Source organism: Sander lucioperca, chromosome 1 (genome assembly GCF_008315115.2).
Source record: "Sander lucioperca isolate FBNREF2018 chromosome 1, SLUC_FBN_1.2, whole genome shotgun sequence".
NCBI lineage: Eukaryota > Metazoa > Chordata > Actinopteri > Perciformes > Percidae > Sander > Sander lucioperca.
The window spans coordinates 1,360,976-1,376,192 of record NC_050173.1 but is presented as its reverse complement, the minus strand read 5'-3'; the positions used below and the strand labels follow the sequence as shown (position 1 = coordinate 1,376,192).

The following is a 15,217-nucleotide window of genomic DNA, read 5'->3' as shown; positions in this document are numbered from 1 at the left end:
ATACATTTGAATGTGTATTACATTGTGGCAGTGTGAGTGTGTTGATGTCAAGATTAGCCCGTCCTGAATCCAGAACAGAAGCTTTCAGTCACAGCGCGCTTCTGTCCCCGACTCCTTCCCTGTGCCCGGCCTTCTTATCACCAAGATAGAGAGGAAAGGGGATGGACAAACAACTCTCTGTGTGTGTGTGTGTGTGTGCGCGTCCGTCTGTCTCTGTCTGCGTGGAGTTGCATCATTCTGGCTGGGCTGAAAGGCTGCTATGATGTAACTGGCAGTAATACCTCGAGACTGACAGAGAGAGAGCAGGAGCTACTGAGGAGAGAGAGAGAGCGAGAGAGAGAGAGAGAGAGAGAGAGAGAGAGAGAGAGAGAGAGAGAGAGAGGTATAGGTTAATGGAGGGAAGAGAAAGGAGGAGCAGGAAAGAAGAATAGAGAAGAAGCAGAGAGTATGAACAAGGAAGAGAGAGAAAAAAATTGCGAGGTGGGTTGAGGCAGAGCGGCTGTCTGGGCATTTGTAAACTGAAATGAATGCACACACTGTAAAAGAAAGAGGATGGCTGACCGTGGCTTCTCCCAAAAATCACCACCCACCACTGAAGTGGCTGGTGATCACAAATAATCCAGAAGTGTTTGTGTGTGTGTGTGTGTGTGTGTGTGTGTGTGTGTGTGTGTGTGTGTGTGTGTGTGTGTGTGTGTGTGTGTGTGTGTGTGTGTGTGTGTGTGTGTGTGCTTGTTTTACTATATTCGTGGGGTCCAAAAACTGGGGAATACAGTATACTTGTGTGGTCTGCACAGCCTTGTGGGGCCCAAAATGCTGGACCCCACAAGGTTAAAGGGCTGTTTGAGGGTTAAGACTTGGTTTTAGGATTAGGGTTAGAATTAGGTTATGGTAAGGGTGAGGGTAAGGGTAAAGGTTAGGCATTTAGTTGAGATGGTTAGGGTAAGGGGCTAGGGAATGCATTATGTCAATGACGGGTCCCCACAAAGATAGTGAAACAAACGTGTGTGTGTGTGTTTTGGGCTTAGTTGGCCTTTCTACTGGAACTCAGTAACATCTCTCCTGTGATGTTGTGAACTGCACTGGGGATATGGAACATAACACTCTAACCGTGGATTTCCACAGGATGCAGAACGTCTGCGGACCGGCTCCGCTGCGGAATGGCTGCGTGCTCCGCCGTCCGTCAATACCCACCAGGTCTGGATTTGTTGCGTAACGGCTGCGGCCAGCCGACCACGAGATCTCGCGAATTCACGTATGTTCGCGCGATATAACAGGATGTAGTTTCTATAAACAGAACCACAAAACCAACAACAGTTTGTTTCCATCCAGAGGAGTAGAGGGGAAACAACTCTCTGCTGTGTTTTCAAGGTGTAGTGCAGGGAAATATGACCTGCCGTGAGCACGTGTATTTTATTTTGAAAAGTAACCGGATGTTTTATTTTGTTTCTGTGCTCGACTTCCTGTCCCGCACAATCTGAATTGTGCTGAATTGCTGCGGAGCTCTCCGTCGTCCGTCAAAAATAGAAGCTCTGCGTATCTGCTCCGGAGGGCTGCGGACTGACGGAACTGGGACGGAGTAGGGACGCAGACGTTCTGCAGTCAGTGGAAATACACACATTGACTTTAATGGAAACCTAATGACTCCGCAGACGTTCCACAGACGTTCCGCATCCAGTGGAAATTGCCAGTAAGGGCCCAAACAGACCAAAAAAAGCAGTCCAGCGATTTGCCGCAGGGTAGTGCGGCGGCGGGAGTGTCACTGAAACGGTCCATTTGTGTAACCCCCCCGATGTAACACAAGTAGACTTTAGATTTCACAGTTACTGTTTTCCATTGTTAAATTCTCAACATTTCCGACCGCACTTGAAGGCAGCTTCATTTCACAGAGAAAGAAGTGTCGAGCGAGACAGATAGACTGTGGTTTGTTGTTTGGCAAACATGCAGCCGTTCTACAAACTCCCGGCCAGTTCGGTGCTTGAAACGCTTTATTAACACTCTACTCCCTCTCTCTCTCACTTCTTTCCCGGAGCACTGTGCCCCGTCCCTTTCTCCTACGGCGACCTGAGGGATCCAATCAACAGGGACATTAACATGAAATCTGTTAAGAGTGCGTTAAAAGACAGGGGAACGAAAAGGAAATAAAACAAACCACAGCCAACAACATGTTCTAAAATAAGTGAAATATAAATGAATACAATGTCACTTTGCCCTTATATTGCACTAGAATCACTTATTATTGCACTTGAATGTAATTTCGCTACTTAATACCAACAGGTATGCATATTTATTAATACTACACAGTAAAATAACTAGTTTCCCTGCGGGAGGGGAGAAGACACAAAATCAACAGTCACTCTATTGACAATCAATCTAATGTTTGCGGTGCCGGCGGGACCCAACACACAAGCTCTAGGAACGGGCAGGAGCAGAACACACACACACACACACACACACAATGGTAATGGTCAGAAATTTACCGGGAGGGCTCTACTTTGTAGTCTGTACAGGCACTAACGAATACTTTTAGAAATGCTGACGCACGTCATACATACCTCTCATGATATGTAAGTATGTAATATGGACTACTACTCGAGCTAAAGTTCTTGCATGGACGGAGATCGTTTTGTTTCAAAACGCTGCTTAAAAATGAAAGCGTAGTAGTGTAGATGTAGCCTAAGAGGTAAGCAGAATAGTCCAAGTGGTGCTGGTCTTCTTAACCCACTGTCATCTGTCATTTACAGGTTCATAAACCTCACCTGATGATTCCTGTTAGAGCTGTTTATTGATAGTGGACAATTACTTTTAGCGACTGGATGATTATCTTTTTAACTACTTACTACATGGCTAAATGTTTTATATCGTATGCATACCAGGGAACTGGTTCCAAAAAAAAAAACGGCTTCCAAACAGAAAAAAAAAAACACAAATCTTACTTAATTGTGAAGAAGTGGCTGCAACATCTCTGTAAAATCCACAATAAGAATATTAGGTGTTATTTTTTATTTTTCTCCTCTCTTTTAAAGGCATCATCGCTAAGATGGCTTCTGTCTGAAAAAAATAATGAATACATTTTTGACACACACACACACACACACACATAAAAAACATGCACACACAAGATCCATAGACGTGCAGTTGGATGTTAGAGTGATGGAGCAGTTTTATAGTGCCCATGAGATGAACTAGTCATTGGAAAGAGGAAGCATCACTAACAAAGTTGTGTATTCATAAAAGAAAAAACTATATACAGATAAGAAAAAGCAGAAGCCACAAGCACAGGGGTTAGGTGAACGCTGTGTCAAGAAATGATGGCTCGTAATGGTGCACACGTTCAGACTCAGTCTCTCCTCGAAGGCATTAGTCTTGCTACACTCTGTTGTACATGTTAAAGGTGACACAAGTAGTTTTGCGGAGAATGAAAACGAGCTGACAAAGACTGAAGTTCAAATCCTGCCTACTCTCACACGTCCGTATGATTATTTCTTTCAGATAACTCAGACAATCTGACACACACTTTGTTTAAAGCATACTGAGGCCTTTACATAATCAATTTCTGTGGATTTTGATTCAACCATATTTCATTTGACGTTTTGAAACAAATATATAATAGGTCATTATATACATTACACCAAGTACATCTTTTATTGAAGTGCTGAGGATAAACATCATAAAGTTCAACTTTTTTTCCATTGTGTGCTTCGGTTTCCAGATGCCCTGTTTCAATATTTTCGGTCCTCAGGTTTCTGCCACTACAGTGTTTGCATGTACTCGCTTTTACATTTACAATGAGGATAATATTAAACCTGCATTTCTTTAGATAATGTCCTAGTTCTCTGTCTACAGTAGATGAAACGCCAAAACCAGGCGTGAAATACTTCTCACATAGTTGGATCTTGCTTCATTTATAAGAATGATGTGGACCTGTGTGAAATGGGTCTGCTCTAACTGCTTCTTGTCTCTGTTTTTTTTTCTCAGGTGTTCCCACACCAACGGAGGAGGTTCTGCACCACACGCTAGGCATGCTGGTCCGTGAGCGGAAGATCTACCCGACACCCGACGGATATTTTATTGTGACCCCTCAGACTTACTTCATCACTCCGAGCCTAATCCGAACCAGCTCCAAGTGGTACCACTTAGACGAGCGATCTGCTGACCGACACCAACAGCCGCAGCAGCATCAGAACCAGCAGCAGCATCAGCAGACGCAGTGCACCTCCCCTCTCTCTGGCACCATCACCCCGTCCACCTCTGGAGCCGTGCGAGATCGAACACACCCAAAGTCCAGCCAGAACCACAGTGCGGGAGGCGGAGGAGGTGGGGATTCTTTTTACAACAACAGTTACCGTGGAGACGACCCTCCCAGCCACCACACCACCCTGCAGCGTCGATCTCCCAAGGACCACCGGGAGGCGTACTCGTCCCCGCACTCCCCTCAAACACCTCCTCAGCAAGCAGGAGGCAACACAGAAAAGAGTCGCAGCACCCTTGGGTTCCCCTTCAAGACGGATACGCTCACCAAGCACCGAAGCGGGGGAGTAGGAGGAGGGGGAGGGGGAGGGGGAACAGGAGAGACAGAGAAACAAGCAGGCGGGGGAAGTGGTACAGGAAGTCGGAAATTTGGTTTAAAGCTGTTTCGTCTGAGCTTTAAGAAGGACAAGGCCAAGCAGCTGGCCACCTTCTCTGCACAGTTCCCCCCTGAGGAGTGGCCGCTCCGCGACGAAGAGGCGCCCAGCCAGCTGCCACGCCACGTAGAGATGGAGATCATCCGCAGAATCAACCCTGATCTCACTGTGGAGAACCTCGCCCGGCACACGGCGGTCATGAAGCGCCTGGAAGAGGAGCGTGCCCAGAGGAGCAAAGCGTCGTCTGCCAATCAGAGCTCCAGGAGTAGGAGAAGTGGGGGGAGACACAGGAAACAGTCTCAGACCAAACTCAGCCGCTCACATAGCAAGACGAGGGCGTCCCGCGGTGAGCCAAGCGACGGTTCCCACCTGGAGCTTGCCGACAGGGACTACAGAGCCTACTCGTCCTCGCTGGCTCGGTCACCGAGGGAACACGCCCTGGCCATGGAGCGGCAACGGGCCCGCCTTCACCTGGCACACAGCAACCCCAACATCCTCGACTCCTCCCACCTGCCTGTCACGCCAGAGTGGGATGTGTCCGGAGAGCTTGCCAAGCGGCGCACCGAAATGCCTTTCCCCGAGCCAAGCCATGGCCCGTCAGCCCACCACTCCAAAGTCCACCGCTCCCACTCCCACACCCAGGAGAGGAAGTCCAGGAACGAACGCAGCGACAAGGCCAAGGAACGCTCCAGATCCATGGACAATTCTAAAGGACCACTTGGAGCTGGGTTGATTGGACCACCCGATTATTACGACGACCGGAGCCGTTACTACACTGACGATGGCACCCTGCGAGCCAATCAGAGCTCTTCTCACTACTCTCGAGCCACCCCACCCTCAGCCAAACTGCCTGTGGATTCTCTGGGGCTGGATGGTGGCAGGAGTTTAGAGAAGAGTAAGAGCAGGGACAGCCTGCCGGCATACTCGCCCAAACCACTGCTCGCCGCCGTCCCTCCTGATGATTACTTCCAATGCGCCGGTTCCTCCGAGGCTGCTCTTACAGCAGCAAACCCAATGGGAACTCTAGGCAAAAGTAGCCACGATGGATTAAAACTAGGCAGCGCTGACAGGCAAACGGACAGACAGACACCCCATCCTCTAGAAAATAAGGAGGACTTGTCAAAGGTGGGACCTAAAGGTGGCAGCCTGCCTCCAATACCCCTCTCTATCCCTGACCCACCACTTCCTAATGGACGCCCTCCCCACAGTGCCTCCTCTGTTCAGGAGAAACGTAAGGAGATCTTTAGTAAAGACACACTCTTCAAACCTCCTCCTAGCCTCCCTTTGCCCGGCTACAGCTCCCTGAGAAAACCCCCAGCCCTCGCCTCCTCTAATCTGTCCTCGTCCTGTGATGCACTTGATTCCCAGGAGGCCTTTGACGCTCCCAAACCTCTAGTGGCTACACCGTCCGCTCCCCCACAGGGGATCGAACCCTCTACCAGCGCCGCAGAGGCTTCCTTCGACTACTACAATGTCTCAGACGACGACGAACTGGAGGAGGGGGGGACTAAAAGTCGAGGAGAGGACGAGAAGGCTGGAGGAGGTGTTGTTGGGATGGGAGGAGGCGGAGCAGGGACCATGCAGTGGCTGTTGGAGAGAGAGAAGGAAAGGGATCTACAGAGGAGGTTTGAAAGAACCCTCACCTTCCCTGGTGCTAAAGAGAACCTTCCAGAGCCCAGTCAGAACCAGCAGTCAGCCCACTCTGCTCGACTGGACAGCATGGACTCCAGCTCCGTCACCGTCGACAGTGGATTCAACTCCCCACGGTGAGAACATGTATATACTGCATACATACATACCCAAACCGTTTTCTGTTCCCGATACAATATAGGCACATTTACCACTCTCATTTTCCATTTATCAGATGCAATGGATTGCATTGTGGGGTTGTTAGCAAAATGTTTTCATTCATTTCTTTTTTAGTTTTAAGGTAAGCTGATTATTTCTTTTGCCCCACTGGCACACAAGAATAGAGAAGACTGCAGGTGACATTTGCAAGAATAAATCATGTCCTACTTTGTGCAGTTGTAAAGTATTATCAGTAGTTTTTCAGCAGACAGAATCTGGGTCAGTCCATCTGAAACAACGCTGTCACAGCGTTGAACACAGTTAGCATTCAACATAATTGTACTGAATCTGAATCCAGTATCAAATTCATTCACTGAATCAGAATCCTTTCAAAGAGGTCCCTATTAAATCGAATTTGGTTTTGCTTTACACGTTTGTAAATAACTTAATTTTATAAATAACTAAAACTGTTATGCTCTGTTACTTTTCTTGAACCCAAAAAAGCAGCACTCGGGCAAAGACAAGCAGCAGTTCAAGTAGATTTATTCAAAAGGTCAGAGAGATGGAGTTTGTTGAGCTTGGAGTGTCACGGTGGAGCCGGGCAGGCAGAGAGAGCGGGCCCGGCAGCTGGGAAACAGACTGAGGAGACGCTGGACGAGGCAGGCAGACAGGGATAACAGGCAGGTAATGGACCTGAGGCACAGGTAAACACAAGGTGAGGCAGGATCCAGAAACACTGAGCTAGAGCTTAGCACGGCCGAGGCGTTAGTGGCGAACTGCACGAACTGACGAAGTCTAGACTGTAGCGCTGGGGCAGTTATACTGCTGGAGCTTTATGAGTGGAGTTACAGGTGGATTGGCAGCAGGTGTGAGTCACGCCCAGACAAAACACACACACACACACACAGAAGCTGTGTTTGAAACCGTTCCCTCATTCACTCACTATTTCCTATATAGTGTTTATTAAATAGTGAAATAGTGAATTTTTCAAATGCCGGTATGCGCGCTGGTTATTTGTGTGACAGAAGCAGGCGCGTCAAGCAACATGTAAACAAATGGGAGGATAGTAAAAGGTTGTATATATGTTGCATGTTACATTTCCACGCTCCATTTGTCCTTTTCAGTTCTTGCGGGTCCTTCTGCTTCTTCTTCTCCTCCGGGAAAACACGGCCGTGTTGCATTGTGGTATACAGACATGAACTGCGGAGAATTCGAACATCACTACAAAATGGCGAAGACACTTTAAAGTGCACTATTTTCGTGCTAGGTAACAGTTTGGAACACAGCTACGGAGAGAGAGTGACAAACAGACCAACAAGAAACACTAGGGCAGGGTAAACAGCAGAAAATGAAGGGAAAGAAGGATGGACACAGACGGATCATTCACTCATTCACTCGCTATTCTTGATACGAGACACCAGTCAACAGTGTCAAACTACTGTCATTATGCATTTATCAGATACAATGTATGACTTGCAATTTATGGAGTCGTTAGCAAAAAGTAGCATGCTAATGTTGCTAATAAAGATATGACGGGTCTGATAAGTGTTTTAGGATCCAAAATGGAATCAGCTTTCTCAACACAGGCCTATTTTCTTTAACAAACCATATCAGTAATATATTTGGTTCTCTGAATTCCAAGTAGTTTACAAATGAAAGTTATCTCAATATCATTGCCAGGGATTTGGCTGCAGCTGCTGACACCGTGGTAAAAAGCAGATTATCGGCCCTGAAATTCCATTTTAGTGCGTCTCTGTTTGTTGTGGCTGATACCAAATACAAAAACCACTGCTATTAATCTTGCAAAAACGTAAAAAAGGACATTAGATATATATTTTTGGATTGACACTTTTATTTTTATAATACAACACCAATGTTTAGAGAGCCTTACCATCCCTAGAATAAAGATTGCGCATTTCCGTTTGCTGCCGAAATGCTCTCAGCTTCGGTGCTGAATGTTAGTGAAGTCAGCCCAATTAGCCTATTTTTTGAATCAGACACCGGTACAGCCTCCACTACCGCTGTCCAGTGTGATCAGGAGGGGCGCTCCACGGTGGGCTAGGATTTTATAACTGAACTATGACCAGGACACACACCTGAGTCTTAACATGAGACTCATGTAGCTGTTCTAGGAGTTTAGTATGGGGCGGCTTGTCTGCAGGTGCTGGACTGTCCTGTAACTGCAGAGGACTGAATATTATATTTCTCATAGGGCTTCTCGATTATGGAATGACTCATAATCACGATTATTTTGGTCAAAAATTTAAATCACAATGATTTAAAGTGACCATATGTAACTTTTAGATGTTTCTGAAACTGTGTAATTTTCCATCTGATGATCATAAATAACCTGTAACAGCAAATAAGACTAACAGTGAAAAGAACGCTATTTTTATATAGATTTTATTAATGCCTCTGCCCGGGTCCGATTTTTCCCACAAAGTCACAGAATGATTTATGGCAGGTAGACGGTGATACAGTAACATGTTCTGACGGGTCACAGATTTCGCTGTAACACCGGAAAAGCCAGCGTTAGTGTATCCAGCCAGTTAAAAGGTAGCAGGAGATTTCTTTATATAGGCCTAATTGTATTTTAATGTTATTTTAGAAGTTATCTGCTGTAGTTATGGCTGATACTGGGGCAGGACCATCACAGGGAAGAAGGAAATTAAACGAAGAACAACTGGAGAACTGCTTTCAACAGATGGAGACAATTACGGGGTTGTAAATAGCCTCTTTCCGACCAAGTAGTTACAGGAATGTAGTTATAGGAACAGTCCACTTCTAAACAGTTCTACTAACTACCCCAAAAACCGGTTTTGCCATTTGCATTCGCACTGGCCAAGTGGCCATAGGAACTGGTAGGAGAGGTAAGGGAGTTCAGACAAAGTTGTCTGAATGCCAGTGTAGACCTTTTGTGATGATAACACAAACATTTCACAAGAATGTCAACAGGTGTGATTAGATGGCTGTGTGAACACAAAAGACCTTTTGTTATGATACCACAGCCATTTAAGCTGCTGCTGCTCTTTTTAATCAAGCAGGTAGGCCTATCTTCATGTGTGTATGTACACAGTGTACCAGTGTACATGTAACAGTGTAACCCACTTTTCTATTAAATATTTCATTTATATCAAAGTAAAACATAACAGCAAACTTTTAGAGTGCAAAGATAAGACTTGTTTACAAAAGTAGAAGGCATGCTAAACAGTGACGTTAATACAATATTAAAAAGATGCGGAAAAGGGAAAAGACCCTGCCCTGAAATAGGAGCTGAAAGAGTTAAAGGAACTGTGGTCAGAGGAACTTAATAATCCCCAAATTGGTCCAGTCGGAACACGAGAAAAAAAGGGTTCTAGGGGGACTACTGATTCAAAAGCGACCCCCAGAAAGTCCTTCTTGACTTTACTACCACACAGTCCCGAGCCTCACTGGCAAGGCTTACAAATCCTCCTTTTGTAAAGCTCAGTCCAACCCAAACACACTGAAACAATCAGGAAACAATCGGGCAGTATTTTCCTGCTGAGCTCACTGTCTTTGGAACCAACTATTCATTGTTTTGTCTTTTCATTCAGTGAAGGAAATTAGACGAGCTCGAAAACTCTTTACTCACTTTAATATGACCAATTATTACACAGCCTGTCTTTGCCTGATACAGTCTCTTCTCCTGCCCAAAGTTAGACAGCATTACAGGATATAGAAATCGGCCTTTTGGAAGCCTTCCATTCTGGCGTACTTAGGTAAGAAAGAAAAAAATATGCAGTAAAATAGCAATCACATTAAATGAAAGAAAATCATAGTTTGAATCGATTCTAATCCAACTGGTATCCTTGTAATATTTTGACTTTATTCTTGTCATGTTACAGCTTTGGCCTAATTCAATTTACGACTTTATTCTTTTAATCTCAGAGAACGGATATGTGGGATATGTTTTGAATGTGCAGAAAGTTTTGAACATGAACAGAAATCTTGCTGGAACACATGAGTCCAGGTTTATAAAGGAATTAATTTATCACTGACGTGAGTAGGTGCCACTAGCACATTTGTGCCGGGTTCAGACTACACAATGTTTTTGTTTGCTTTGATGGTCCCTGTGTCAGATTTGCAATCATAGAGTCATAGTTCCCAGGATCTTTTCCTTCTGTCTGTTCCAAAGGTTAGAACTGAGCTGGGGAAAAAAGACGTTTAAGTTTTCTGTTCCCTCTACATGGAACAAGTTACAGAAGTCCATGAAACTTACTGAGTTGGTCTCATTGGTCGCTTTTAAGAGGATGTTGATTGACTTGGAGGCAGCCACATCTAGCTGCAGATGCTTTGCCTGATGTGTTTAGGATTCTAGTTGACTTTGAGGGATTTGCTGTATCAGTTGTTTTATGTTTTTAGTGTTTTAGTGTATTTTGTGTTTGTATGTGTGGTTGTACTGCTGCCTGTCTTGGCCAGGACACTCTTGAAAAAGAGATTTTTAATTTCAGTGAGTCTCTTCCTGGTTAAATAAAGGTAAATAATAAATAAATACATAAAATAATAAATTCTTGACGTGATTTGACCGATGATGCTCACACAGCGTTGTGTTTTCGGAAAATCCTAAAAAAAAAAAAAAAAAAAAAAGAATGAAAATAACAATTGTGACCTTTCCTCTGTTTCACAGTTCCACGTCACAGCACCATCAACATGCTTTTCTGTTGTCTCGCGCTCGTCTTGGACTCGCTGGAATTTGGACTCAGACTTGTCTCGGACTTGACTCGGCCGTGGGCCTTTTTCACAGCAGACATTTTGACTTGTCATAGTAGGAAAAGCACAGCTGAAATCGATAGTGTCCCAGTAAGCTATTTCAGTGAGTCAGCATGCACAATACCAGGGCCTCTCCTGAGTGGAATGCAGCCATCATTAATGGTTTTGAATACACCTGTGCTGTTCCTACTATGACATGTCAACATGTCTGCCGTGAAAAAGGTCATTATTGGACTCGCCAAATATTCTAGTTGGTCTTGACCGAGTCCAGCACTATATGCTTTTGTTCTAAAGTAACTTCCTCCTTTGATGAAGCGCAATCATTCAGAACACCGGTATTCGTTTATTTCAAAATCCATCTAGAACAGGCATCGTGATTGGTCGCCTGGTATACAACTGGCTGCATCATATATCTCAATCATCAATCATTTTCATTTTGGCCATAGACACAATGTCAGCTCGCACTTTGTACTATGGATTCTTCAGGACAAGTGATAAGTTCAAGAATGGGAACATTCCCATTTTATATTTTAAGTAAATAATGTGGCCTAATTTGACCCTTTCTTTCTACGATCTTGACTGTCTCTCATTTGGACTCTTGATCTCGACATAGGTGGACTTCACTACAGCCCGGCGTGGAGCGCTCTGTGCTCTCATTTAGGGCTGCAACTAACGATTATTTTCATAGTCGTTTAATCTGTCGATTATTTTCTCGATTAATCGATTAGTTGTTTGATCTATAAAAATGTCAAAACATGGTGAAAAATGTGGATCAGTGTTTCCCAAAGCCTAAGAGGACGTCCTCAAATGTCTTGTTTTGTCCAAAACTCAAAGATATTCAGTTTACTGTCACAAAGGTGAGAAGAAACTAGAAGATATTCACATTTAACAAGCTGGAATCAGAGAAATCTTAATTTTTTAAATAAAAAAATTACTCAAACGATTAATCGATTATCAAAATAGTTGGCTATTAATTTAATAGTTGACAACTAATCGATTTATCGATTCATCGTTGCACCTCTACTCTCATTGATCAAAGTCACGGACATAAGGGAACACGTTGTGGAAGGCAAAAAATCTAATCTAACAAATGCAGCATTGGTCCCTACGAGGGATAAACCGATCGATTTTTTTTCACGCGCTTTTATTGTGTAGTCTGGACCTGACATTAAGGGTTACTTCCCCAAACAAAAGAGGAGGAAGAGTAAATTATGCCCACATATCTGTTGACTCAGCAGAGATAACATTAAATGAGAAAAGTTGATTTACAGGAAAATAAATATTTGAAAGCCATACAGAATGCCCCAGAGCCTTGCTTACTGGGTTTGTGTTGTAAGGATTGATTAAATGCATATTCCTCTGTGTTGTGACGATGAACAAAAATCGGAATGTCTGTCACACAGGGTATTCAGTTCAATTAATTTCAAACAGCTTTAGTCAACAGTCAACCAGTCACATAAAAAACAAACAGGCAAGAACAAACCATCGCAATCATTCAGTCAACCAACATGTCAGTAGCAGCACGTCAACAAGTGGGAAACCCAGGCAAGAGCAGCAAAAGCACACACAGGTTGCCGAAATTAAGCTAAATGAAATGAAGTAAGTGGTCCTGTTGTCTGTTTCCTCTTGTTTGTCCCAGCAGAAGTGGAAGCTTAACCACTTCATTTGTTGTGGGGTTCATTAAACCCATTCCCACTTTTTCAACTATTCCTACTACTTCACCTTACTTCCACATTCAAGCCAGCAATCCAGCGTAGCGTCCGCCTTTCAACATACAGCATTCCCACCGCAATTTCTTTGCAAATTGCATTCTCTAGTTTGGTGTTGTGGTTCTGTCATTTCTCATGCATGTGTCACTGTCTCTCCGCAGAACAAGGGAGAGCCTAGCGTCCAACACCTCTTCCATCGTGGAGAGTAACCGTCGACAGAACCTGGCGCTGAGTCCCGGGCATCTCGGCATCACTACCGGCACGGGACCCCCCTTCTCCTTTCGCGCCATCCCAGAACCTTCCGGCACCCAACCAGAGAAACTCCAGAAGCCCAGCGCTTGCCTTGCGTCAATCACCAGCGTCTAGGGGCAGAACTAAGGGCTGGGCGGAGCGCCAAGAGAGCCAGTGGAGAGGGGCCAGAAAAGTAAAAAGCCCCCCCCCACATCCCTCTGAGGACTGTTACATCTTTAGACTGACTGAATCAGTGGAGCTGCCACAGGCCCACTGTGGAACTATAGCTATTAACACGCACTCGCACACACACACACACACACACACACACACACACACACACACACACACACACACACACACGGACAGATACACGGACAGATACAAACAGAGAAATTTAGACCACCACGAAACTGCTCTCTCTTTCTCACACACACACAAACATAATACACACCAGGCCACTGGGCAGACTCTGACCATGTCATTCTACAGCCTCTAGTTTACACACTGCTGTTGTGTTGTTTCACTTTCACGTGGGTTCTAGTGTGTGTGTGTGTGTGTGTGTGTGTGTGTGTGTGTGTGCGTGTGCGTGTGCGTGTGTGTGTGTGGGCTATGTTTGTATAATCTGTAATCTCAGGTCATGTTATTTCCACTCTCATTCCAGCTGCTCCAGATAAGCGCATCTCCCTCTAGTGGTGTCTCCTGGTATTACACACTGAAGAGATGCAGCTCTGCTGACTACTGTTACTGATGGTACACACATTCTCACTGATCCAGCTACTCACTTGTCTCCGTTAGGCTCTTCTCTAAATTCACCACTGGCGGACACCTTGTAAGGTGCAGTGCCACAAAAACAATGGCAACGAATACCCTTGACCATCACTCCAAAGTGCATCAACAATGTGAGGGGGGGGGGTTAGACAGTCAAATGAGTAACCTGGGCTGTTTTTTACTCTAACACTGTAGAATGAAGCTGAGCAGTTCCTGTATCTGTTGGATGCCATGATGCCCATTTCAAACTGCCTGAACACTGTGGTCTCCTCCACTGTTGACAGATTATATGGACAGCCTGAGGTGTAGCTCCAGGGATGAGATTTTTGATTACAGATATTCTCCCATTTTTTTTATTTTTATTTTTTACGTTGCCCCTCATGTCCAACTGGATGCAGCTGCATCATGTTTCCGCTTTGTCGTGGCTGCTGCAAACAATCCTCTGCCATTTCCGGGCCAGTGTGCCAATGTCCGCTGGACACATGTTCTCTTCTCCACTCCACTATCGCAACTGGCTGTAACGGAATAAGAGAAGTATGAAAATACACTAAATAATAAGAAAACACTGGATAGCTGTCAGGGCCACCGTAAATAAGACTTTATTGATCCCTGAGAGGGAGTCCACGTTAACAGCAGCACAGAGACAGACTGAGAGGTAAGAAAACAAATAGAGAACTATTTAAAGAAATAATAAAATATGAATACGACGCTTCCGATTCGCAGTCTCGTTTTCAGCAGTTAAGGGGAAAGTTAAGGGAAACGTAACTTGGCATTGCTCAGCGACAGATCCTCCGTTTTTTGATCCTCTTACTGTAGTGAAAGCAAGATTTTAGGTAAAGCAACCCACTTTAAAATTTGTGAAAGCTTTTTCTATTTGTAAAAATAAATTACCGAAAATAAGGAGATTTTTACATGTTGACCACATTGGACCAGGTCCAGATCAAAAACCCACTTTACTTGGGCGTCTGGGTAGCTCAGTTGGTAGAGCAGATGCCCATAAATAGAGGTTTACTCCTCGACGCAGCGGCCGCGGGTTCGACTCTGACCTGTGGCCCTTTGCTGCATGTCATTCCTCCTCTCTCTCTCTCTCCTTTCATGTCTTCAGCTGTCCTATAAATAAAGGCCTAAAATGCAAAAAAAGAAACAATTTACTTAAACTGGTCAAATCAGGACTATATTATCCCAGAGAGGCTAGAGAATCTTTAAAACGCACTTTCAGATTTTTTTTTTTTTATTCGTGAAAATGCACAAAAAAAAGGGGGATTTCCCTGCTTGTCTCACATAAAAACCACATCGGACCAGTGCCAGACCAAAACCACTAAACCTAGACTTGTCAAATCTGGAATACAACATCCCAGAAAAGCT

The 15,217-nt window shown here is 44.7% G+C and overlaps 1 protein-coding gene across 3 annotated transcripts in view; it reads left to right on the top strand.

Moving 5' to 3' along the window:
• The window catches only part of LOC116042168 (storkhead-box protein 2-like), a 71,779-nt gene extending 57,040 nt beyond the window's left edge, over window positions 1–14,739 (top strand). For all 3 annotated transcript variants that reach the window (XM_031288293.2, XM_031288295.2, XM_031288296.2), the window contains exons 3-4: window positions 3,976–6,388; window positions 13,012–14,739. In XM_031288293.2, the coding sequence (XP_031144153.1) occupies window positions 3,976–6,388; window positions 13,012–13,216 (2,618 nt within the window). In that variant the 3' untranslated portion in view covers window positions 13,217–14,739. The remainder of the gene's footprint in view (window positions 1–3,975; window positions 6,389–13,011) is intronic.
• The last annotated feature ends 478 nt before the right edge of the window (window positions 14,740–15,217 follow it).